General features: G+C 41.4%; 1 protein-coding gene across 1 annotated transcript in view; it reads left to right on the top strand.

The window, feature by feature from the left end:
- ltbp3 (latent transforming growth factor beta binding protein 3) overlaps positions 1-23,597 on the top strand; it is a 30,699-nt gene extending 7,102 nt beyond the window's left edge. The window contains exons 2-29 of the mRNA XM_070843325.1: positions 6,850-7,128; positions 7,226-7,389; positions 7,484-7,589; positions 8,906-8,992; positions 9,198-9,314; positions 9,446-9,601; positions 10,084-10,191; positions 10,311-10,324; positions 10,410-10,479; positions 10,666-10,743; positions 11,522-11,650; positions 12,746-12,877; positions 12,966-13,094; positions 13,189-13,308; positions 14,357-14,479; positions 14,575-14,697; positions 14,937-15,056; positions 15,597-15,725; positions 16,039-16,209; positions 16,300-16,380; positions 16,662-16,790; positions 16,903-17,040; positions 17,147-17,287; positions 20,106-20,234; positions 21,735-21,896; positions 21,980-22,069; positions 22,208-22,336; positions 22,530-23,597. Coding sequence (XP_070699426.1) covers positions 6,850-7,128; positions 7,226-7,389; positions 7,484-7,589; positions 8,906-8,992; positions 9,198-9,314; positions 9,446-9,601; positions 10,084-10,191; positions 10,311-10,324; positions 10,410-10,479; positions 10,666-10,743; positions 11,522-11,650; positions 12,746-12,877; positions 12,966-13,094; positions 13,189-13,308; positions 14,357-14,479; positions 14,575-14,697; positions 14,937-15,056; positions 15,597-15,725; positions 16,039-16,209; positions 16,300-16,380; positions 16,662-16,790; positions 16,903-17,040; positions 17,147-17,287; positions 20,106-20,234; positions 21,735-21,896; positions 21,980-22,069; positions 22,208-22,336; positions 22,530-22,681 — 3,506 coding nt within the window. The 3' untranslated portion in view covers positions 22,682-23,597. The remainder of the gene's footprint in view (positions 1-6,849; positions 7,129-7,225; positions 7,390-7,483; positions 7,590-8,905; positions 8,993-9,197; positions 9,315-9,445; positions 9,602-10,083; positions 10,192-10,310; positions 10,325-10,409; positions 10,480-10,665; positions 10,744-11,521; positions 11,651-12,745; positions 12,878-12,965; positions 13,095-13,188; positions 13,309-14,356; positions 14,480-14,574; positions 14,698-14,936; positions 15,057-15,596; positions 15,726-16,038; positions 16,210-16,299; positions 16,381-16,661; positions 16,791-16,902; positions 17,041-17,146; positions 17,288-20,105; positions 20,235-21,734; positions 21,897-21,979; positions 22,070-22,207; positions 22,337-22,529) is intronic.
- Positions 23,598-26,082: the final 2,485 nt, after the last annotated feature.

Here is a 26,082-nt window from a genome sequence, read left to right as displayed (position 1 = left end):
AACTGTGTTTACCATTTATGGGGCTCGCCGTTGTTTAGTCACGGTTCTGACAGATCATGACAGATGGTGTTGAATAGTAGTAATATAGTACATCAAGGAATATTTATGGGAACACTGTTTAAACCCAGATTAAATTAAACTTTTGGCAATAACATCTAATCAAATGACTGCGTAATGTGAAAAAGTCACTCGTAGTGCCAAACCCACTGAGAATGAACATCCAACACTGTAGCTCGAGGCAGGTTTTAGCTGCTTGTAGCTCATTGCCCAGGCTGGAATTAGACAGTATGGCTGACGCTCACTGCTCTCATACCCCATAACATCACACTGTAGGTAGCCAATTTCAGCAAATGAGCTCAGAAAAGCTGAGTTCATGCTACGTGCCTGGCAAAACAGCCCGACGGAAGAAATCAGCAAAGGCTGAAGAAAGTCAAGCTATTAGCCAACTAAAGATATAGATATTCTTCTCTGGAAACCATACAGAAGCTGAAAGTTGAATGTATATTGGACTTACATTCATAAGGGCCAAAAACAATTGAGTGAGTTTGTTGTGCATGTGTGAGTAGGACACCATCCCCCTATCTGGCAGTGGTTAGCTTAGCATTGCTAAAGCTCTTTAATTGACACCTTATGTTGTTTGTTTGATCTGTGCAAAAACCACAAAGTGTAAAAACCACACGTCAAGGTTTTACAGGGGATTTTTTTTTCTTGGCCAGGAGCAGCGACCTCCTGGTTGCCTGGCAACCTCACGACAAGATGCCTTGTGACAACAAGATGTACGATGTGATGATGAGTAATTATGTGCTGAAAAAAAGCTGCAAGAGAGAAAACATGTTTGACTATAAATATGTCCGGTAGTATACCAGGACCAAAAGATGCTTGCTTCTACATTTGTGTTGTAGAAGTCTGCAGCATGCAGCACAGCAACGTTATAACAATGAGAAAACGCTACTAGTGGAAACTCGACTAGTTGGGGTATCACAGTGTGTATTTCTGTATCTCTTTCAGCTGACCTGACTATGAAAACCATCACATGTTTGCCAAAAAGCTTTATGGCAAGTATCCATTTTTAATCTGAGTGGGTTGATTCAGTCATACTGAATCATAGTGAAAGTGACTCAGGAAGCATCATCAAGGATTTGGGGTCCTGCAGACTGGGTAAATAGCTATGTGCAGTTTGACCAGAATATGACTGTGTTCAAAGGAAGGGACAGATCAGGCTATTGTATCATCTGCATTGTGAGGGATGATGTCTGCCTGAGCTCTTGGTTCAGTGAGCTGTGGAGCTTTTGAACTGTGGTTTGTAGGGCTGTAATTTGTTGTTTTTGTGCTCGGAGGGTGCGGCTGCGGCTGAAGCGACGCTGTGGAGGGAGGGGGCTGAAGATGCGTCATCTCCAGACAGATGGGAGTGAGTGGGTGGGTGGGTGGTCACAGGGCAGTCGGAGGGCAACCTTTTATTTTTCTTTCTTTCTTTCTTTCTGTCTTTGTTTCTTTCTTCCTTGTCAATACACACTTATACATGCCTGTACAAAGACATTTTCCCATATATAATATCCCACTGGCAGTTATTACCCGTAATTTGGTAAAAATATGAGGAATGTGTGCCTGAGTCTGTCTTTATGCATTTTCATGGACATACATGGTTTCTTTTTTAAGTATGTCCTGTTGGTTACATCAGGCTTGCTTACTTGTTGAGGAATGTACAGTATGTTATTCCTTAAGGGAAAGAAAAAAACTGTCTGGGAGTCGCAGTAATCCCTCTGAAACATCACATTATTTTGTCGCCTCTGGATTTTACATTTCTCCTCCTCTGTGCCTTGTGCTTTATTCCCCTCACTTTCCCAGATATCTGATATATATGGCAAAGATATCTTCTCTCTACTCATGCTGTGAAGAGGTCTGTCTTTCTCCTCTTGGAGTGAATCATGAAGACATTATGAAGAGGGAGCTCTCACTCGCATGTCACATGAAACACTCTGATGAGAAGAACTTCAAGACAAAGAGTTTTTTTTCTCCTTTCTTTTTGTCTCTTTACTCCGTTCAGTCCACTCTTCTGGTTGGAGTGAGTGCTGCATGGGAAAATTATACGTTTCCCGTCTTGGAACGTACCTGTAAGCCGACGTTCAATATCAAATTAGGTTTCAAAGCCATGACAGCAAAGGACAAAGTCAACTTTCAATGCTCTCTTACTGCAGCTGACTGATTCCATACATGGTAAAAATGTGGCTGTATATTTAATGGCAGTACAGTATGTCTTCATTAACATGATTGATAAGGTTAGTGAATCACTGCTTTGTGCAGATCTAAATTTTGTAGATGCAAGACAAGTGATATTTTAATGTGATCTTGGATTGTTCTTCACTTTCCTCCTTTTTTCCTCGACTTCAAAACATGTGGAAAATAAGCTTCATGATAACACAACTGCCAAACTTCGACAGGTCCCTCCCCCGTTCATGCCGCACATTCATTCAGACCACCAAACAACTCTGAGGTGCATTTGATTTTTAATAACACACCACCTCTAGTCTCAGGAATGCGTTAGATCCATAAAGACAAAGTTGTGGTGCAAAACAAAGGGCGGCTGCCTCTGGGACACTAAGCTAACTGACGAGGGGAGTCAATGGGCAATTTCGCATCATAAATTCTGCTAATGAACTCCAAGGTGATGATTTAAAGGGAAAGTCCGCTGGAAAGTAAAACCCTTGTTATGATCTCAACTTAAAAGCTTTGTGCTCTTTTCAGTATGTAATGTGGTGCAGTCATCCAACCACAGCGCCTCTCCAGGAGACAGTACACCCCCACTTAATAGCTCTCTCTCACACACACGCGGACCAACACACCCATTCACATACAAGGTCTGCAGAAAACATTAGCCCGTGCGTCGCCTGCTCAGGCTCGAGCTGAAATGAATGAGGCACAAGTGAGGGAGAGTCACTGTATGTTATAATAACATCCAAATTATTCAGCCCTCCTGGAGTCCAGAAGACAAACAGACATTAGACAGTTCATTTAGACAGAATCCAATAATCAGGATGATAAAGACACGAAGTGTAGCTGTAATACTACTTGTTGTCCAAAGCTTTTGTTTGATGGAGTGGAGCTCTGATGAACCCAAAAACCCTCCTCTCCCATGAATATGGATGGGTTTAGCTGACAGTGAGTTCAGGTTCCACTTTTTCTTTCTTACTGTGGCCCTGTGTGCTGATTGAAAACATGCTGAGCATTAGGTAAAGCAATTAACAACAAGTTAAGTTCGCAACAAGTAACCTAAGCATAAAGTAAAATATGATACATAAACCACAAGAAAATGCAACTGGAAGACAAAAGAAGAAAAATACAAGAAAGTTAAATTTATTAAAACACTGGTTGTCGGTGAAGCATCATCTACAAACATCTACAATATGTCTACAGTTTCCCCTGCTGTTGCTCTTCCTTTACACATATAACAAAGGTCAGGCATTTTATGGGACATCTGATATTTGATGATACAATACTGTCTTTATAATAAATAAATAAATAATCTTTATAATAAAATAGGTTTAGACACCTTCAGAAGTATATTTCCAAACTTTTGAGATGAATTGATATTGATTCTGTGGACATCCAGTATTTCACCGTTCAGCACATCAACAAATATCACACAGAGACAAAAACGAGGCATCTTTCTACATTAAACTCCCCTGAAAGTGAACTCTCCTATAAGGACTACATAAGAATGTCCTTCATGTGTTGTGAAGTACATTTCTTTTTCTTTTTGTGTGTATTTCCTGTCTGAGGCGACCCATGACATGGATACATCAGAGTGACTCATGACGCTGACCTGATCAAGCAGATCTGGTATCGGATGTGATGTGACTGCTCCACATTAAATTACTTTTGTTGTCAATGGTGTAACATTTTGTGTTTCTTTTATCTGCTCCGTTCCCTCAGTCACAGCAGGCTGCAGACTTAGTTTTTAATGCCGCCCTAATCCCTGTCCTCATGCTACCTATGTGAAAATAATTTAAGTGTGTTCCAAGTGAGATACACTGAATCTGGGAAAAAGAGAGCAAGAGTTTGAGATTGGTTCTCTTTATCTGCAGATATCCTCAGTTTGAAGCATTTTAATCGGTATCTGTACAGATTGCAGAAAGAGGTGTGCTGGCAGTTGCAGCTGAGTGTTGAACTTTGTACTGTGTGCCGCGTGGCTGGGTTCATTTCTCAACAGATCTCATTCTCACGATCTCCACCCCTGTCCCCACCCAAGAACTGTGGAATATGATTCCTCTCCTTTCCTTTGTGTTCACTGGTGTGGCATTTTGACCCCGACTTTGCTACATCAGAGCGTTGGTCTCGCTCAGACACCTTCCCAGCCAGACGGGGGCCTCAGCCCAGGGTTTCCCTTCAGTACGTCGTCTCTCCGGTCTCTGTGGGTTTAGATTGTGTAATCACATTTGGAAGGAGGTTCTTTTCCTGACTTTCTGCGTCTGCAGCCCTAATTTTCAACCCCCGCATCTTTCCCAGTTTCCTCTCATCTAGAGGCAGTACTGAGACGAAGTCTGAACCACAGAAAGTGGAGCTCTTATGTCTTATGTCTGAAAAAGTTGTAGATTCTGTCTTCTACAGTTTTCTTTCTCTTTCTTTCCAGCTTCCAGCTTGATTCTGCATGTTGCTGCCTGCACTGAGTCCTAGTGGTTAAAGACCACTGCCACATGGTGTAGTAGTATCCACCTCGCTTCAGGTGTATCAATAGTGAGCGTTTCATTGAGGTCCCTTAATTTTTCTGCCTGACTTTCACTATGTGAGGATGTCCCTGCTGTGTTTAAAGTGATCTAGTCCCCTAATTACGCTGCAGCCCAGACTCTCTGGCAGTACACACCTAATTGTTTCCATGTGTGCACACTTGGCTCAGCAGCAGAAAGAGGCCTCCTCTCCTCTCCTCTCCTCTCCTCTCCTCTCCTCTCCTCTCCTCTCCTCTCCTCTCCTCTCCTCTACTCTCCTCTCCTCTCCTCCTTTGGCAGCTCCAAATGGTACCAAGTAGTAACTGTTTGAAAAAAATGACCCTCAATAGTTGTCATCAAGTTATGACAATAAAGTGTACAGAGCATACTTGTGTTTAAAGGCCAGGCTGGTCTGCGTTGCGTTATGTTGAAAGTTACCAGATGGAAAAACATGAGTAGCCATAGCGTCTCTCCAAAACTTTGTTTTTGTCTGGTAGTTATTGTTGCAGTAGTAGTTGTTATATTTGAAGTAGAAGCAAGGAAGTAGTAGCAGAAGTTGTGGTCCATGCATCAAAACCAACCTATAAAATTGAATTAATTGTGTTTTATGATACATGTTACTTTGGTGTGAACCTCAGCAATTGACTAACACTTGGGTGATGACACAGAGTTGGTGTAAGAGAGACAAAGAACTCAAGGCAAGGACAACAAGGAATGTTGCTGTGCGCTGAAAGATAACAATACAATGTTGTATGTATATTATGACAAGGAGGCTGTGATTAGATTGGATGTTGCCTTAGAAAAGGAGGCTAGCAAAGAGACGAGGGAAATACTTGCAGAGAAAACGAAAGCGAAGTGAAAGTGAGTATTGCTCAAACCGGATAAATGTTTTGACCAACCGTAGTAAAAGATGGAATAATGTGGAGCAAACTGACTAAGACAACTAAAGGGCTGAGTGATGAACTGAAATGTGACTGCTGATCAACCTGCCTGTTATTTTGTCAATGAAATTTCACTTGTTGATATTGAAAACTTGTCATCAGACCCCAAAGTGACATTTTCAAATAGCTTGTTTTCCAAACCCCAAAGATATGAAATGTACTATCATGAAAGACTAAGAAAATGTGCTCAGTAAAGCTGGAACCACTGAACATGTCAGCATTCTTGCTCGTTAATTAACACATCCTATCTTGTTTATTTAATCTGTACAAAGGGTAAAAATTACAATTGGGGGTTTATGTGCAGGTCTGTTTCTTATTCTTTCCTGGCAACTGCTTGATTAATTAACAAAACTGTTGCAGATCAATTTACTCTCAGTCGATTTATAACTTTATCATATATTTTCCTGATTGAGTGAAGAAAGGTTGTACAGTAAGGCATCGAGAACTGAACTTTCACTGTTACTTCACTAGCTGTCATAGCAGCACTGCTTGTAGTGGTGTTTGGTTTCAGTTTTCTCTCCGTGGATTCATTCCTTTCTTGCAGTTTTCCCCACAGTCCTGCTCATTCTCTCTCTCTCTCTCTCTCTCTTTTTCCTCTGATTGTTCTATTGTGGGAATTTCAAAAACAACTGGACTTAAAATAAACACAATGGGAGACCCAATAAAACTGCAGTGGATACTATATATGTCATGAACCTCTCTCCAACCGGCCGTTTTCCCAGAGATTTCTAGATCTTTCCCATATGTCGGCATAAAGCTGTTTAACAGATCAATGACTTTACCTGCTTTCCTGCTCAGACACTGCTGCTGACTGGCTGGAGGGACCCGTTAGTCCGTCAGGCGGATGTGACTTTTACAGTGGTACAGTTCAAAGTGAATATTTTACATGGCCCTGCTCACGCCACACACTTTTCTGTCTGCCTGCCATATCTTTGTGATGTAACACTAAATCACCAGGCTGTTCGCATGATCGCGACGTACCTCAGTCTGTTTCAGATCTGAAATGAGCAATTCCAGTCTGAGCGGACTCATCTATTTTCCTGAGCAATACATTTTTTAAACTCTCTTTTTTTGGGTGGGTTTATAACTACAATCTGCTTGTGTTCATGTGTGTAAGTTTTTCCTCCTGCTCTCATCTGATGTGATTCATAGCTGTGAACTGTTGACCCGTCTCAGCCTGACAACTCTCCCCCTGTCACTCTCTGCAGTTGTGTGTCCCCTGACTTGTATGAATGGAGGAGTATGCAGCTCGAGGAAACACTGCCTGTGCCCGCCTGGCTACACCGGGCGGCTCTGCCAGTTTCCACTCCAGCAGACGCAGCAAGCTCAGGCAGCGCGAGGCAACAGGCAGCCTGTCTACCCCATATCTTTGAAGCCAGACGGCCTGAAAATAGGGGAGCAATCAGGAACAGGACGCACCCAGCTGTCGCAAACACACTCGGTTTTCACCCTACCCTTCACACAAGTAGGGCACCACTCATCTGAAGGTATCTATCATTCACTCCAGTTAATGCCAGAAGTTTTGAGTGATGGATAAAATGTATTTTTCTGATCCATTTTGTTTTTCCTTTTCCCTGTTTTCAGTGCAGTTTAATGTACGCGTTCACCACACGCCAGACACCTCTGTTGTCATTCAACCTCTTGACCAATCAGATGTCAAGCCTCCTTACAAGACAGGGCCACACCCGATCCCTTCCAGGCACAATCCAAAGGGGCGCTGCTTCCAGGAGACCACACCTAAACAAGCTGTCAGTTTCCACATGCAGCACTGATGAACAGACCTGAAAGTGTTCGTTCTGTCTTTTCCGCTGATGACATTTCTCGGTCTTCCCCTTGCTTTAGTGCAACAGCACCCCGCTTCCCGTTCTGACCAATCAGGAGGATTGCTGTGGCAGTGTGGGGAACTCATGGGGACAAAACAAGTGTTATCAGTGCCCCAAACTACCAAGTGAGTCACAGTGTACTTCATGAAATCTCTTTAGCATTTTCAATCTGCTCTACTGTTTGTTCACTCTTGTCTTGTCTTTTTTTTTTATTCAGATGTGAAAGTGCAGCAAATTGTTCTCCTCTGTTGATTGTTCTCCACTCTACATTTTACGTGTTCCTGGGTATAAATTATTGTTTATTGAGCCAGAAATGTCAATCATTCCCAGCAATTTGTACCTTCTACCTTATGAAATTATGGCCCTGGATTAAAACAATCACTTCGCACTTCTATAAAAATGTGTTTGAATGCGTACATGAAAGTCAGTGGTGAGGTGGGGTAGGGAGTGTGTGAAAAGTTGGGAAGGAGAAAACGGAAGAAATTACGGGAATTACATACAGACAGTGAGACAGAAAAAGAGAATGTGGAAAATAACCCTCTACTTAAGCATGTTCCTATGGGCCTGCCCAGTGCAGGACTGTCATCACATTGCTGAAGATTAAATTTCAAGAAAATCTTGGCTACTCACGTTTTTCCACTCTGCTATTATTCCGTCTCTGAGTTCTGACTCAGACAATGCAGCCTTTGACAAAACCTGATACTGTACGTCTGGTTGGTCTTTAGACAACTGGTTTTCCTGCCTGGTGTACTGCCTGTTTTGTTACAGTCATATCCATTTATTAGCTTCTGTTTTTTTTTTTGTTTTTTTTTTGTTGAAAATGGAACAAATAAGCTATGATCTCGCCCCCCCTCTCATTGTTCTTCACAATGTTTGTGTGAGTGCAGTCTTCCTACAGCTACTAAAACTGCCTTACATGTTTTTACTCCTGATGGAAAGTAGACCATTCTGTCTGTGTCTTCAAGGCTCATTTAGGGCAAGAATAAAAACAAGAATCGTGCATTGTTATGAGTTTAAACCTCATGACAGACTTCTGTTCAATCTACACTGTGACAGGCGACACTTCATCAAAGGCCTCATTAAAATAAGAAGAAAGAAGAGAGGAAAATCTTACTTTGTTTTATCTCAAGATTTGGCCTGAATGTTAAAGGAGCAGTTTGAGATTTCAGAAAATTTCAGTTTAATGTCTCTTAATGTATCTAAATGTTAAGTTTCCTGACATTGTTAAGTCTTTAATATTGTCAGATAATGTGGAAGTTTTACTCTTAAATGATATGGTGCTCAGACTACTACTAAGTGAGTTATTGGGGAAAGCATTCACAGTTTTAATCAGGTTTGTGTCATCCACCTTCAGCCCCTCTCCCCTCCTTCCAGAAACGCTATTTCACTCACACTTTTCTCACCTTTCCCTCTTTGCTTTGGGTCACTTCTCCTCCTTCAGATGCATCAGTCAAGCAGACCATTGTGGAGGATTACGGCTCTACGTGCCCACAAGGCTATAAGAGATTCAACAGCACTCACTGTCAAGGTAACACAGGCAGGATGTAGCGAATAACATCAGAGCTTAGAGCTCAGTTTGGGAGGTGTTTTTGTCATTTCCAGTTTTTAAATACTTATTCTAACAGTTTCCATGTGATTAAGCTCTGTTATCACTTGCTTTCTGAATAGATATCATCTGTTACTGTATATTAAGATAACCTTATCATTTTTACACCCCCCTCCTGACCGTGAAGATATCAATGAGTGCTCCATGCAGGGTGTCTGTCTGAACGGAGACTGTCTGAACACACTGGGCAGCTTCAAATGTTCCTGTAAGGCCGGCTGGGTGTTGGACAGGAATCGATGTGTTGGTGAGTAAGACGCCTTTGTGGTTTTTCTCTCCTCTCTGCTTTTCACTGAATCTCCACTTGAATGTTGTTAACATTGCATTCCAAAGCGGGATCCTCATTCCCAAGTGAAAGCCTGTTCTCTCCTCCGTCAGAGTCTCCGGCTGAGCAGGCCCAGTGTTTCCTGATGGCGTCCGAGTCCAGGGGCTGTGAGCACCCGCTGCCCACCTCCCTCACCCAGGAGATGTGCTGCTGCACGGTGGGCAAAGCCTGGGGCCGCAGCTGTGAAAGTTGTCCTCAGGTGGGCACAGGTGAGTGGACGGAGACAGAGAGGAGCATGTACACGCTGAGGAAATGGATGATATGATGACATCGGTCTGTCTGTCTGAATGTAAATGATAGAATCTTTACTATGTATGTATTACTGTAGACTTTCTGTTCTTACTGCTGTACAATGTACAGGCTCATCTTAATTAAAGATTTTATTGTAGCACTTAAATTAAAAAAAAGGAAATTTGATAAATATGGTGATTATTTAAATCCAAGTCATTATGCAGCTCAAGTGCAGGTTAATTCTGATGTGAAGAGTTTCTCACTCTTTTTATCAGACGACACTTGGAAACTGTAGATGTAAAGATATAAGCTTTGGACAGAGTTGACCTTTTTAAAAAAATAGAGATCTTAATTTAAGGAACATTACATTATACGCTTGTTTCTGTATTGGATTAACTGCGTGCATTTTTCAAATTAAGTAGCAGTAAAATCCTCTCTCCGTTTTCCACGTGGTGCTCAGTGGCCTTCAATGAGATCTGCCCTGCTGGAAAAGGCTACTTTGTCCAGAATATAAGAAAGACAGTGGCCTTCCCTCCCATCATCTTCCCCCGCAAGACGGACAAACAGGGTGAGTCTTCGAATACTGTTCACACCACTCAGTAGTTCTCTACAATTCTACCTGTGAGTCCTTTGTGTGGATCATGTGAATTCCCAGTAGTAATGCCCCTGTATCTCTTTTTCTTTCAGTACTAAAGCGGCCGGTAAGACATTATTTCTGTTTTTTGGTACTGTTATGATTACTGGTTATTTCTGCTGCTGTGAAATCAGATGATCTCTTTCAATCAGGAGAGGCGTCCAGTGACGACAACTGCTGCGCATCAGGCTCCCACCACCACCAGCAGTCCTCGCGTGCCTGGTAAAAAGATTCATACTCCATTGCTCCAGCAATAGAACATGTCGAAACACAAGTGTGCTGTCACAATGGGGGCAAAGCTTCTCTGTAGACTGGTGTATAGAAATGTGTAATGAAGACAAGCATATCAGGACTTAAGTTCAACATGTCATATTTCCACTTCTGTTTCCTCTTCTGTTGGATCCACAGTTGTTAAACCCACCCCTCCAACAATCATCAGAATGACCCCGGGCAATGACCCCTTCGAAACACAGACAAAAGTGTTGCGTGAGTTCCCCGCAAACCTAAAACTGACTCAAACATCTATTCAGCATTAAGCTTATAAGGACACACTTCTCCAAAAGCTGGTTCATGTTTCATGGGCCTCCAAACTGGAAAACCCAGCTCTCCACATTCCCCAGTAAGAGAAGATATTGCAGTGAGCTCTGGGTCCATCTCTCATAAATGACATGTTGACTTTCTCCATAATTCATGACAGCATGCAAAAGAGTTATTTAAACACTAAGGCAACCCCTGATGATAGAAATAAAAAAAGCTGAGCTAAATCTAGTCCTTTAATGGTTGCATGTCGTGTGCTTTCAACCATGAAGCATGAACCGGCCCTTTGTTCACACTCTGTTTTATGGAAGCAAGTGTTGCCATAGCTACATTTTGTGCTGTTGTTTAAAAGCAGGCTATGTGATACACATTTCCATAAAGACACATCAGCGAGAAGCACTGACTGGAATCGCAACAGTCGTTCTTCTGACTCTTATTGTGGTCTGTGAAACCCATCTTGTGTGCTGTTCATTTCTGATTGTTTTCCTTCCTCCCCCTTTCTGTCTTTCTGACCGACACCTGTCATTGGCGTTGATGTGAAAGAGGCATTTTAAACACATGTTGAGTTTAGGTACAGCATGGGTGTTATCAGCTTTATATGTTTATATATTAAATGAAAATATATATGCAAGCATACATCTTTGTATCCATATATATATATGCATATATATCTATATAGATATATATATGTATAATTATATATGATGCCGGTGTTCCCTCCCTGAAGCAGAGACAGATGAATGCAAGCTAAGCAGGAACATTTGTGGGCATGGAGAGTGTGAGAACAGCTTGAACGGCCACATCTGTCACTGTCACCCCGGCTACCATCTCAACCCGCAGAGGAACATCTGTGAGGGTAAGAGACAGTGGTAGAAACGGCGGTTATAGGAGGAGAAAGGATGGAAATGTGTGACAAGTAATTTCTCATTAAGTTTCTTATGCATGGGTGCCCCCTGGCAAACACAAATCTGTCTGGTTTGTGTTATTTTGTTATTTTATTTGTTTTAAAGAAACGTTTTCCTTACTTGGCTTCACCTGCTGCTCACAGCTCACATTATGTACCGCAAAAACGTAACATCCATGGCTTCCAACGTCCAAGCAGTGGCTCCCACTCTGTCCACTGGGTAATGTATGGGTACTGCCCGTAGATCAGCCGTAAATATAGTAACTTGGGCTCTTGGATTTGATCACTCACAGATTTGGTTGTTTTTTTAATCAAAAATGGATAAATGGTAAGTGGAGTAGAGGAAGCTGTGTTTTAAGAGTTTGACCTGTACTGTTCCCTGTGATTACCCCAGCCGCCCCCCTAACCCTCGACAACCCCCCACTAACCCTCTGACGATATGCAGTATAGATAATGGATGGACGGATGTGACTACAAGTCAGGATATCATAACTTTTGCTGCTTTGATTCTGAACTCCTTTTTAAGTGTCCCAACTTGTAAAATTTAAACAGCATTTTATTTTGATTTAAAGACAGAGACATGTTTTATTTATTAGAATTTAAAATGTGAAAGTAGATAAGCCATGAAAGACATTTCAGGAAAAACTTTGAACCTCACTGCAATGAGGCATGAAGTGTCTCTGACAACTTTAATTTGATTGGTTAAAAATAAAAAAATAAAAAGTATAGGAATTACATTTCTACTGACTATGGTTTTATACTTTCATTCAGGTGTGAATCCAAGAGGGAAATACCTGGTTTTGTAAAGTTAGCTGTGTAGTTTTTGTCATGTATGTGAATCGATGTGGCTTATTTCGGTGCTTTGTTCAATACATGACACACACACACACACACACAGTCACTAAAGGAATGATGCTGATGAAAAACACTTCCTGGAATCAGAGCACTGTGTCCTCTGAGCTCTGTGTCCTCTATGTTCAGTCCGTTATACTCAACACTGTTTTCATCATGTAATCAGCTCCGTTCTCCTTCTCTCCTGTTGTCCAGATAATAATGAGTGTGAGTCAGAACCGTGCGGCCACGGCAGAGGCCTTTGCGTCAACATAGAAGGAGGTTACAAATGCCTCTGTCGCCAGGGCTATAAACACATGGTGCAGCACGGCAGACTTAAGTGCATAGGTAAGTTAGCTTAAGCAAATTCCATGTGAAAATGTTGTATCTATAAATTATCAGATCCTGCATTGGTTCTATCTCGTCTGTTGTGCAGATGTGAACGAGTGCTCTAAGCAAGATATCTGTGGCGTCGGAGGCCAGTGTGTGAACCTGCCTGGCTCCTATAAATGTGAATGCCACAGCGGCTTTAGGAGCAAATCACACCGTCATCCAGCCTGTGAAGGTACAAAGGCAAAACACTTATTACGTGTGTGTCACTACGATGTGCGTCTGTGCTCTGTGTGTGGGTATGTGACACTTCTTCTCACTTATTTCAGACATAAATGAGTGTTTGAATCCTGACACGTGTCCCAACGAGCAATGTGAGAACACACCGGGCTCCTATGAGTGTGTTCCTTGCCTGCCTGGTCACGAGGCCCGCGCCGGCACCTGCTACGGTGAGTGCAAACCTGCAGTGCGGCAACATTCATCACTCATTAACTTATTTTTGAGTCTCTCTTTTTGTCCGTGTGTTTTTATGGGGCATTGCCAAGTTGAGAGCTTTATTATCCTGCTACAAATGCATGAAAAAGTGAACCTGCTCTTTGAGTCACTCCCACGTGTGTTATCTGACTGGTAATGATCAAATAATTCAACATCAATCAAAACGAGCAGTAATTTATCTTCACTAATTAGCACAGCGCAGGATATTTCAGTCATTTTATCAGCACCGGGCATAACTGATGTTATTCCATCAAAACCAATTGTTTTAACCTAAGCCAGCTGTGTGTTTATGGGGCTTTATTACTGGGAATTACATTAGATCAACCTACTGTAGGAGGAAAACAACAGCAAAAAATGACTGTCAAGATAAATATGACACATTACATGTTTCCATATATTTGACTGGTTTGTCCTCCACTTATTCAGTGGTTACAGCCACAATTTTGAGATATAAATCAGACATTAAAATGTTTAGCCCACTGCATCTGCACATCTAACATATCACAGCTACAGTATAGAAATCTGACCTTTTGTACAAAGGAGTTGAGATGGTCAATGTCACATGTGCTTAAATTTGAGTGCTAGAAATAGTGCCAAATCTTGAATTTTTCTTTCTTTCTTTTTTTTTTTCATTTTACTTGTCATTACATCTTGTATTTTTAAATGTTTCTGAATCCTTAGACTTTCTGATTATTTTCAGGTTTAGGTGAAAATATTAGAGATTTTCAATGTGCTCTCAGATATTTGGGCTGCACTGTATTAGTGACAGTATCAGCCAAACCATGAAAAAAAACATGGAAATGATGAAAAAAAAAAATCAACATTATGAATTTGTACAGTAATGATGATACATGTCATCAGGTCTTGTTAAAATGAACCCTTCAAAATAAGCTAATAATGTACAGTTGAACTCAGCAAGAGCCAAAATAAAACACAGCTGCCCATTGCTACAAACCTGTCATTGCATCACTGTAATTTAATCTCTCCTACATGTTTCACCAGACATTAATGAGTGTCAGAAGCCGGGCATCTGTCCCAACGGGCGCTGTGAGAACCTCCCTGGTACTTACCGCTGCCTGTGCAACGAGGGCTTCCTCCCATCTTCAGACAGCAAAGCTTGTAGTGGTAACTTATGCTTTACATGACATTAACCTTGAGGAAGTTGCTCATAATTCGGCTGAGGGGAGGAATTCTTAATCATTGAAGTTGTTTCCAAACAGACATTGATGAGTGTGAGGACATCAGGCTGTGTGCTAACGGCCACTGCATCAACACAGAAGGCTCCTTCCAGTGCCAGTGCTACCCGGGATACCAGCGCACACAGGAAGGCAGCCACTGCGAAGGCATGATTCATTCAACATACCATGCATTTTGATAGTGTTCATATGGAACCGGCATGCAATTATTTATCAAATGAAACTCAACAGACATTATTGTAATTTGATGACTAATAAGCAGCATCGGACTGCTCAGATTAAGTGCAACTGAGTTCAGTTTGGTTGTCACCAGTTCATTAACAGAGGCCAGAACTGCTCACCAGATACTTCACATTCCGACATTGTTTTTATTTCCTTCCCCTCAGATATCAATGAGTGTGAGAGGCCATTAAACTGTCAGAGGGGCCGCTGCATCAACAATATGGGCTCATACCACTGCGAGTGCCAGAAGGGTTACACGCTGGTGGGAGGCAGGAGATGCCAAGGTCAGTCTCTTCAAATTATTAAGGTCAGGCCTTTATTAGGATACAGGATGCTGTCTATCGTTTTGCTAGTAACTAATGAGCAGGAGGTGGTAAGCTAAACAGGAGCTTAATTGCAGTATAAAGCAATTTTTGAGTTTGTTTTATTTACAGTATCTTCCACCATGTCTCAACTCCGACCTTTTATCCCTTTAATTGGGTACACATTTTCTTTTGCCGTCTTTACAGCTTTCTGTTAAGTTCTGCAATAAATTCAATCAATCTTAGTCACTCTCTTGTTTACTCACTTACTATTTCCTACATGATCGTTTACTCCACAGTGCACAGTACATTCTGATTTTGGTCACTTATGAACATAATTATCTTGCATCATCACCGTACATGCTATGGTCACTGCATTTGCTGATATTTAGAATGTCTAAACAACCAAAGTTATCTTACTTTACTTTGGAAAAAATAACTGTTAAATCCATTTGTTTGCAACTCAGATGGTGTTTGGTTTGAAACAAATACTTTGAGCAGCATGTGTGACTTCCCTTTCAGACATAGACGAATGTGCCGCAGACCGAAGTCTCTGCTACCCACACGGCTCTTGTGAGAACAGACCGGGCTCGTATTTGTGCGTCTGCAATCACGGTTATGTCCTCTCTGAGGACAAACACAGCTGCAAGGGTAAGCCTGCTCTGATTCCTTCTGCTTAACTGTAGACCCACATTTATCCCAGAGCTTTAACCAGGCCTGAATATTTGATCCCTGCCTGTCCCAAACCCAAAACACTTCACCTCAAACCAAATCTGACAGCCTGAAGGACAAACACTCAAAATCATCGGCCATAAATCACCAAATTCTATTTTCTATATGAAACAAGTCAAAACTTTTAGAGCAAGAAAAGTATAAGTAAGGCCAGCTTGAAGTACAGTCCTATCAGTGGATCTGCACACCAAAACCTCCTGTCTTTTAACATTCGTCATGTCTGCTCCTACAGCAGTTCGAGTGCTGCCGGATGAGAAGAAGGAGTGCTACCTGAACCTCGATGACACCGTGTTCTGCGACAGCGTCCTGGCCACTAACGTCACCAAGCAGGAGTGCTGCTGCTCCATTGGAGTGGGATGGGGAGACCACTGTGAGATCTACCCCTGCCCTGTCACCCTATCAGGTAGATAAGCAGTGTCATTATGGCATATTCTGTATCTACTGAGTATTGTATGTACTGTTCATTAAACTCTGCCTGCTCTTCTGCACCCAGCCGAGTTCCACTTTCTGTGTCCTAATGGGCATGGCCTCTACTATGATGAAGGTCTCCTGTACAGCCTGCCTGCTTACCATGGTAGATATTATATAACTTTGGTCACTATATTCACATACAATGGGGCTACACAGTGATTTGTACAGATGCATTCGTACAGAAATTCTGTGTTAATATAGAAAAATGATGATTAAAGTAGCAGCTAAGTTAAATACTTTTGTAATTATCTTCGTCTAAATATGTTTAGAGTTGTAGTTTCAGTGGCTTGGTAACTCGTCCTCATTACATCTAAAAAACACTTCCCATAATTCACCCTGTGTCTGTCTTTTACTGAGAAGAGATTTTTCCTCCCTTGTCTGCAGATATTGATGAGTGTTCTCTGTTTGCTGATGAAATCTGCAAGAAGGGTCGCTGTGAGAACACTCTGCCGGGCTACGAGTGCTACTGTCAACAGGGCTTCTACTATGACAGCAACCTACTTGAGTGCATCGGTAAATGCTCAGACACATTCTAAAATGGCACCTCAAGAAGTTTTGTAAAAATGTTTGTTTGCGTGACATTTTTGTGGATTCATGGTATGTATGGTTGCACGCTCTCCCTCAGATGTGAACGAATGCCACGACGAGTCTTTGTGTACTAATGGTCAGTGCGTCAACACAGAAGGGTCTTTCTACTGCAAGTGTAACCAGCCTTGGACTCCAGACTCTTACAAGAAGAAGTGTGTAATGGAAACAATAGCAGGTGAGTAACAGTATCTTCTCCCAGTGATCCTGATGGCTTATTCTGTATTTATCAAGCTACTGGAGGAATTATCTCGAGCATTGAATATATCTTTTTATTTGTACAGATGTGAATGAGTGTGAGGACCCAGCCAACTGTCAGAATGGCCTCTGTGTGGACACTCCGGGGTCGTACTACTGCATCTGCTCTCCACCGTGGACCCTGGCCACCGACCGCAACAGTTGTGTGACTCCTGAAGAGCAGGCTGGTGAGTGCAGACGCTCTGTGGTGGGAGGGATATGAAGAGCAACAAGGCAGTGGTGGGCAGCAGCAGTTTATTCTGGAAATAGCAAAACAAAGAAATCTTAGTTTTGGCTGTCTGCAGTTGTGGAAGGCAACATTTGTGAGACAAAACTGATTTCCGTGCCAAGTTGAACAAAGAAGGTGAAGGAATCTGATAACCTTTTGTAGGTGTCATCGTGGTATACAAAGGCGAGAATAGACATCAAGCTTTACGGGTATATGTTTTCAGCGCATTTTAAGTGGTTGAAGAGGGTTTTTCATCACTTTGAGTCTGTAATTGACATTGCTCAGGGGTACATTACAGAGGAACAACCTTGAAAGTGCTCAATGTGTTTTTAACACACAGTGATGGCAGGATAATAATGTTGGAAAGCCATCCTGAGTAAAAAAAAAAATTTACAACATGCATCGCAAATCATGATCTAAGGAATAGATAGGGAACGGACAAATAAACACACATTTTGGTGGTAAAAATAGCGAAGACTAGCATGTGCTGTGTTGTTTGTTTATGCAGCTCAGTAATCATATTCATTTTGTCTGTAATAAACTTAGTGTTGAAATGAAATAGTGGTGCATAAGTGACCACTCCAGCTTTGTTAAGGCTTGCATATTCTCTATCTGTAATTGCTGCCTGAATTGCTGGAGCATCAGTCCCAAATGTTAAAAAAAATATTGTGACGTTTGCTGGCCAAACTCAATGTCGATAAAAACAGAATAGTACCTGTAGAAGAAGATCTGAGCTGATCGGTTGAGATGCATCAGATCCCATAGAGACTGACTAACATCTGGTGGAGAACTCTTAAATTTGGAAATAGCTTTTATTGTTTGTCATGGCCAGAGGTTGGGGACTTGTGGTTAGGTTGCATGCGTATGTGTATCTGTGCTGTGCAGTGAGGAATGAGTTTTGAGTGGCTATGAAGGATGACTCATATGGTCACTCTATGACCTTGCTGCCAGAGGTATTTTGAAGTTTTGTCTGCAAATTTAGTAAACTATTATTCCCTTTACACTGTAATTGGAAATGTGTTGCAGTCTTGCTATTAGGTCAAAATGTGTTCTAGGTGGGCTCCGGAATCCAGCAGGTGTGTCCTTGTGTCTTTTCTTGTATTTATGGACACACCTGAGCCAAGGTGGAAACCACTGACCTGGTGACAGTGAGATTCCATTTCTAATTTTTGCAGATGATACTGTCCTTTTTGTTTGTGGCCATCAGTGTTTACTCTAGCAGTTTGCAGCTATATGTAGCACAGCACCAAGTTTGAGACTGTGGTTACTTCACACAAAAGAGAGCATTACTCAGTCCAGTTGGTAGGAGAGGAACAGCTCAAAGTGGAGTAGGTCAGGTAACTTGGGATCTTATTCATGAGGGACATTGGCTGTAATAATGCAGACTTTGTATGTGGCATAGCTGTGTCATATTAAAGAGACAAGTAAAATGCTAAGGCTGATAAATCCACAGTGTGGTTGCGATTCAGAGAAACCTCCATATCAAGCTGGAGCCCCTGGAAAGCCTTCTTTTGTTTGTATTAAGACATGACTGAAATGGAAGCAAGCACAGAAAAGCTGCTGGATAACATCTCTCATCTGACCTGTTAGTTTGGGATAATGCCTTCGTCCTTGAGCATATGAAATATGGATGGTTGTGGTATCCCTGATACTATTACCACCATGACAAGAATAAATGATTAGAAAATGGCTGGGTGGATGATGAGCTGATGAGCTAATGAACTTAAAATCACCTTACTTGGACACATGCTTTTGCATTTGAGCAAGCACTTTGCCAATAACTTTGCACTCACTGTGCTTTACACAGGAATCATGTTTGTCCAAGATTTTTTTTAAAGGTTGTTTTGGCCTTTTACGGCTTTATCGGCAGAGACAGTGGACAGAATGGAAACGGGTGAGAGAAAGAGGGGAAGACATGCTCACATGCAAAGGGCCACGGGCTGGAATCAAATCAATCGTACTGTTGCAGTTAGGCCTCAGCCTTAATGGTTCATGATCTAACAGTTGAGCCACCAGGGCGCCTTGTCCAAGATTTTTTAAAACTGAAAACCTGAACAAACCCTCTGTGGGACTGAATGAATGAATGCGATATGGCTTGTCCAGTAATGGCCTGAATTTAGAACAGTTTGACTTGGAAAAACAGGTGGATATCTATTTTGAGCATGTCACCTAAATGCGGACTAGACCCTTATTCTTCAGCTTTCAGTCTAGTGACATCATATTTGGTATTCAAGCTTCAAGAAAAAATGGAAACAAGTAAAGATCAGAAAGTTGCTGCATCCACATCACTGTACACGCTGGCCTAAACTGCAGTATCATTTTCTCAGGCAGACTGCCTGCAAACTTCTTGGCAGATAGATCAGTTCAAATGTCGCTGGAACTAAACTTCCTGATTTAACAGTCAGCCTTTTTGCAGATATACACTTTGGTTGCATGTTTAGTAGAGACCAACTGCAATAATGTGCATGACCAAAGCTCATTTTTGTCATAAGCAGAACCTTGTATGCAACATTTGTAGTAGAAAGATAACCAGAAAGCAAACAGGACATACAAGTGGTGGACACAATAACCTTCTGTACATTGTTATCCAAACCAGTACAACATCACTGCAATGAATGCTGCATCTTAAGCATGTTCATGCTGGGTGGTTATTGCAGGATTATTGTACTGAATTTCATGTTATAAGCACAAGTTCTTGTATTATTGTGTCCACCGCCCCTGAGCTGGCCCCAAGCAGATGTTCATACTGTAACCAGTGTCTGTGGTGCCCTTTGCAGATGTGAATGAGTGCCAGGACCCCTCCTACTGTAAGAATGGGAGGTGTGAGAACACGCCCGGCTCCTTTCACTGTTTTTGCGACCCTCCCCTCACCTTCAGTGCAGCGCTGAAACAGTGCGTCTATGACGGTGGGTAAAATCAGCGTCAGCTCGCCTGAGCATGACCAATCAAAATGAGTTTTGGCTTACGTCGACATCTGCCACTCATATTTCTCTTGGTAATTCCTCCCAATTTGTGTCCCATCTGGCCTGTACTGGCTTTATGTTCATCCACTTCCCCCTTACCCACTTTATAGAGACAGTTTCCCATTCCTGGAGAGATACCACTTTGTGTAGTTATTAAGAATACATATCGAATGCACGTGTTAATGCACACAAAGCAATATCAGAATATGTTCAGTGTGAGAAAAAAGTGATTACTTTTAGCTTTTTCTCTGCATGTCTATTTTTTCAAAAAACAATTTGTGTCTCTTGTGTCTGTGTTATTGGGGATGATGAAATTGATTTGTTGTAGTAGACAAAAGACAGACTCAGCATTTGAAAACTGCTCATGTACTGGAGAATGGCCTTAGCACACAAGTGAGAATTTTGCATGTAAGATATGTCATTTACAATACTTTGATGATGATGCCAGTGGACTGCCTAAATAATGAATGTCATTAATATTGCTGGTATATAATGTCTGTAATTAACGTTACAGGACTGTTTTAGTGTGACGACTTGTAACCATCAGACAAGAAAAAAGACATTGACCGCTGTTATTACACACTGTGTGACGCACCATTATACCCTATCTACACAAACATAGAAGACAAGGAGGCATACTGATTCACAAGAAACTGAGCTGTAACAGTAAGCTGTTTGTGCAATGAGAGTAAACTGTCAGCATATCTTAATCATCAATTCAACACATGCAGTCATTGTCATTCTTATGAAAAATTGGTTGCTATCATTTGTCTATAGATTCTAATAGATATAGATCTAGGTTTTTTCTTTTGCTGTATCTATTACTTGCAGATGGAATATACTGTTTGACATAGCAAGCTGAAAAAGAGTTCCTGATGCTGCAGGCTATACAGGAACCCACTGCATTATAGGGTGGACTAATTTCTGCACTTAAGCTGCTTGGATAGACGCCTGACCTCCGCTACCCTGATCATAATGAGTGTGCGCAGAGGATAAATTGATGAGTACAGTCTGTGCATTCACTGCTACTTCACACTGACTTATGAGCAAAATACACCCAAGATGCTTTCATAACCTTTACATGTAACATTTACATGTGACTCACACCCATCATCTATAAGAAGATTGTGGGTGTCACAATGTCAAATAATGTATATGTTTCCAGGATTTATTATCGTACATATCAGAATTTCCAGTTTCAGATGCTGAGTACAGCTGATATGACACTCTTAAAGTTGCAGTATCATTTTTGGCTTGCATAACACTGATTTTACTGAGAATACCTGATATTAATCTTAGAGCTCAGGACTGGCCAAATGTGGCTTCCTGTGCTTAAACTATTTACTGTAACGTAAATGGAAAGAAACTTTATTCAAACCTGATAGTGTATAAATTCTTACATTTTATCTTAAACTTTTTTTTTCTTCTTCTTTTTTTTCTCAGATCGCACTGCGGCCCACAAAGACGTGTGTTTCCTGCAGGTTGATGAGGGTTTGATCTGCAGCGAGCCCAGGAATGGCATGGTGGTGACCTACTCAGAGTGCTGTTGTCACTACGGTCGTGGCTGGGGGCCCGAGTGTAACACCTGCCCACCCAGAAACTCAGGTGAGCCAGCTGACCGGCCTCTCAACCGACTACCACTTTTTTCTTTCCTCTAAGCTAAAATGACCTTTACTCCTTGTGTTCAGAGATGTTCAGTCGTTTGTGTGAGATGCATCTGGAGACTGAGTCTGATGGGGAGCAGGATTTCTTGGCAGCTTTCGCCAACTACAACCCAGGTAACACCCATACGCACTCTTCAAGTCAATATACAATCGTGTCAAACACACTCATTCATTTACCCCCAATTAAACTTTATTGTCTTATCTCTTTCTGTACCATTTTTCCTCTTTTCTCCCGTCTGTTTGTCTAAAAAGGTGACAGCTCAGAGGAGGATTCAGACGAATGTAGCTGCGCAAATGGCCGCTGTGTCCGCTCCTACCTGGGCACCATGTGTGAATGTAACACAGGCTTTAGGCTGGACCACTCCCGCACCCGATGTATAGGTTTGTACTTGCTGGTTTTACAAAACACTTTTTTTATTCATGAATTACTTGTTGGATGTCAATTAATATACAGTAGTAGAGCTTTATGCACAGACTAATATGTGTATTTAGGAGTTCTGTATTTAGCGCCATTGAGTAATTTCCTGTTTCACAGCTTATGGTCAGTGATAAGTGCTTGTGTTTATTTTTTCAGACATTGATGAGTGTGCAGAACCGGGAGCTCGCATCAGTTCATGTAAGAACTCTCGCTGTGTGAACACTGCTGGCTCATACAAGTGCTTCTGCAAACACGGCTTCGTGGCCACACGCAGGCCAAACATATGTGTCCGTCGAAGAACTCGGTAACCTCCGTGTGTCACTCTGTTTATCCCTTGCAACAGACACACAAAAACACCCCACACATGCCATACATACACTTCTGTCCTATAGTGCAAACAGGGGACTGTGTGTACGTAGTGAACTTAAAAACACGAGTCCTCATCAGGAGCCAAATCATAACAATGGCTCATATGCAATGTACAAAACATATCATTGTCAGCTCCTCTTTCACGCCCCATTTCACATTTATAGAAATAATCAATACAAACAAGGAAAATGTTTGTTTGCTTGTTTGTTTAACATTATTGTAATTATTGTTTTTTTTAACTGTTTTTTGTTACGTTTCAATTGTGCATTTTTGTGATTCTTTTCATTGAGCTCCCTATTGCATTGGTCTCTCATTCTTAATTTGAATCTCTGATGTCAAGCCACCACTGGTTTCAATAAGGAACTGTGCTTCAAAGACCTGTTTGGTATTCCTATTGTCTACTGAAGCCCATTCAGAATTTGTATACTGAAGGAATGCCATGAGAACTTTTATATGTTACGGTATTCCCCTTTACATTCCCAAGTTCATGTTCTTTCATGTTGAACTCTAAATTTACGTCCTCTGAATAGCTTTTTCTAACCGCACATTGTTAAGTTTGTGTTATTGTACAGTTTGTCCGACAGTCGCTGTAAGAATGGTCCCTGTCCTACCCGTTTATTTGTTGTAAAATATGAGAAACCTGAAGTTTTTGTATACTGTAATTTGACATGTGCATCTAAGGGGACTGTAAGCTCGACAAAAAGGTCATGCACTTAGCAACGTGGGATTATTTGCTAAATTTAGCTTATTCTGGAAAACCAAGAAAGCTTGACAGCTGTTGTCACGATTGCTGCATCAAAGTATTTAGAGAACCAAAGACACTGTTGAGATGAGAAGAATTTAATAATAAAAATGTCCTCCAGTCATGCATTTGTTTTTCTTGTGTTTGAGGGTGTTTATTTTGTTCGCACACATGAAAACAGAAATCAGATCAGACAGACGCATTTAGAGTTCACATATAGTCAGTTTAAATAGTAAGGGAGGGGGGCGACACTGTGGATGATTCAGTGCTGCCTTTCAAGCACGCCTAGAAAGCAAATAAACCCAGCACATGGCTTCCAGGGTTTCCATAGGTCTTCCATTAGGTTTACCTCTATACCCTTTTGTTTGTTACTTCAATGTACAAGCCTGTAACATTCATTGATATAATCAATTTAACACATTTCAGTTGTTAGCATGCTATTTTGATAGGACATTTGTATCACTGAGAGTTAGTTGGTCTTTTGCTCCTTCACATAGATCCTACAGCTTTGCAATATTTAAATTATCTTAAACTAGACATTTTACAGCATAAAGAATTCACCATAAAAGGTCAAGTGTTAAATTGAGTGGAAATTAGTTGTTCCTCAAGTACTGCAAATTGGTATTTTTGGGGGGTGTTGTGCTACTGAGCACACATTTTTTTAGACCCCACAAGTAAACTGTGTTTCTCTTGACTCTGAACTTTTGATACTGTCTTCAAAGGTGTTTATGATCATCACGTCTTATCAATAAACCACACGACAAAGACACAAATCCCTTTATGCAATGCTAATATACTCAAGATACCAGGGAAAGGACAACAATTACGAGAAGCTGCCCAAGAAAGCTCTTCCCTGCTACATCCTTTGCACTACAATTTTCTTCTCTCAATCAGGCAACATGTCTACAGAAAACACTGTATTGTTTGGATCCTAGAGTGCTTCCCGAAAATTAATTATTTTAGGAAAGTAGAAACAGCGTTAAATTGTTAACTTCCAATTAACTCTGGATAATTGCGAGTGTAACCCAGAAAGGTCAGTGAACATGCAAAATGTGATGCGTAACTAAAAACATTTTCAGCATACACTGTAAGCTATGTAGCATAACATTTTCAATAATTGGTGAATAATGAATGATTCACTTGGGTTTAATTGAGCAGTTCTTTACCCTTCCCTGATCAAAAGAACACAAACTTGCATGAAAATAACAAAGAAGCATCAAAGATGCTGTAGTTCAACATCTTATTAACTCCGATGCAAGTTCACTGGCACTGATAGAGCAATTTAATGGGAAAGCTGGTCTCAATCTGCATGAGGCATGTGGAGGAGTGAAGGAGGACTGTATCAGAACTTCAGAAATTAATCTTTTCTTTTAAGGGGCTCCCTGCGCAGACCCAGAGTACGCCTCTAATACGGAGTCATCAGACAAGAAAATACCAGACTTATCGTGTGTGACAATTATAGAGGAATGCAAGGTCAACTTTGAGCAAAATGCCAATGGGGTGGTGAGTATTGGAGAGATGAACACAGAGCCCACAGATGATATCAGCTACTGGAACAACAGCCCCATCTTGTGGCCTGTTGTGTTACTATAGCTGTGAGCCCCTATGCTGTTTACCCCTGAACACACTATGGTGGTTCATCACAGTGACGAGAGGTAATATATATTATAACTTGTCAAGCAGGATAAGAGGCTGGAAGTACATTTCATAGCAGCAGGATGTTATACTGTCAGTGATTCTGTGCATTCTGTCTATATCAGTGTGCCGACTGATTGTGGAAACAAAGAGATGCACAGTGTCCAAGTTTCCACTCACATTGCACTAGTAACATACTGATAGTTGACAAGCTGCCTTCATCATGAGACATCCTGCAACCAAAATTACTTCTTATACCATATAGTTGCAGAGGTTTAAATGTCTTCAGATTGGCCAACGCCACATTTGGACTGCTGTCCTCAAACTCTAATCAGCCCAGCAGCCTAAGGGTGATACTTCAAAAGGTACCAATACATTTTATTTTATTTTAGGGATCATGCACGGATGTGAATCATGTCCTTTTTCCTGAACTTGCGAGTCATCGTGCCTGTCAGAGTCGGGGATGATGTGGGCATGAACCTCCTACGTGTTACCGGTGAAGCTCCTCTCTGGTAGAGGAGAAAAGGATGCAGACGTCATGTCACAGAGGATCATGTCTGTCTGCGCCAACCCTGGACCAACAGTAGAATCAACTGTGACAAGAATCACAGAGTAGAATAAAATCAGTAATGGTACGTTCATGTAGCCAGCTGCTGGAAAATTAAGAGGTGATTTTTACTTTTTAATTGTTTGTTATCTTGGTGGAGATCTGTATAACTACATTTTGCATATGATCCTGTTTGACTGTTTTTTTCATTCTTTGGATCATCGCAGCACCTAAAATGACAAAGAGACATGTCAATAAGAGATACAGTGTCCAGGACAGTAACTGTAAGTGAATAGTACTGCAGTCTAAGATGGTAGTTATCTCAGAATAAATGATAAGTTGCAGTATTTCAGTTTTGTTCCTCAATGTTTTCTTTGGGTAACACAAATGACATGTATTTATCCCAGAATCAATAT

The sequence above is a fragment of the Pempheris klunzingeri genome, chromosome 14 (assembly GCF_042242105.1).
Source record: "Pempheris klunzingeri isolate RE-2024b chromosome 14, fPemKlu1.hap1, whole genome shotgun sequence".
In the NCBI taxonomy this organism is placed as follows: domain Eukaryota; kingdom Metazoa; phylum Chordata; class Actinopteri; order Acropomatiformes; family Pempheridae; genus Pempheris; species Pempheris klunzingeri.
This window is presented reverse-complemented; position numbering and strand designations above follow the sequence as displayed.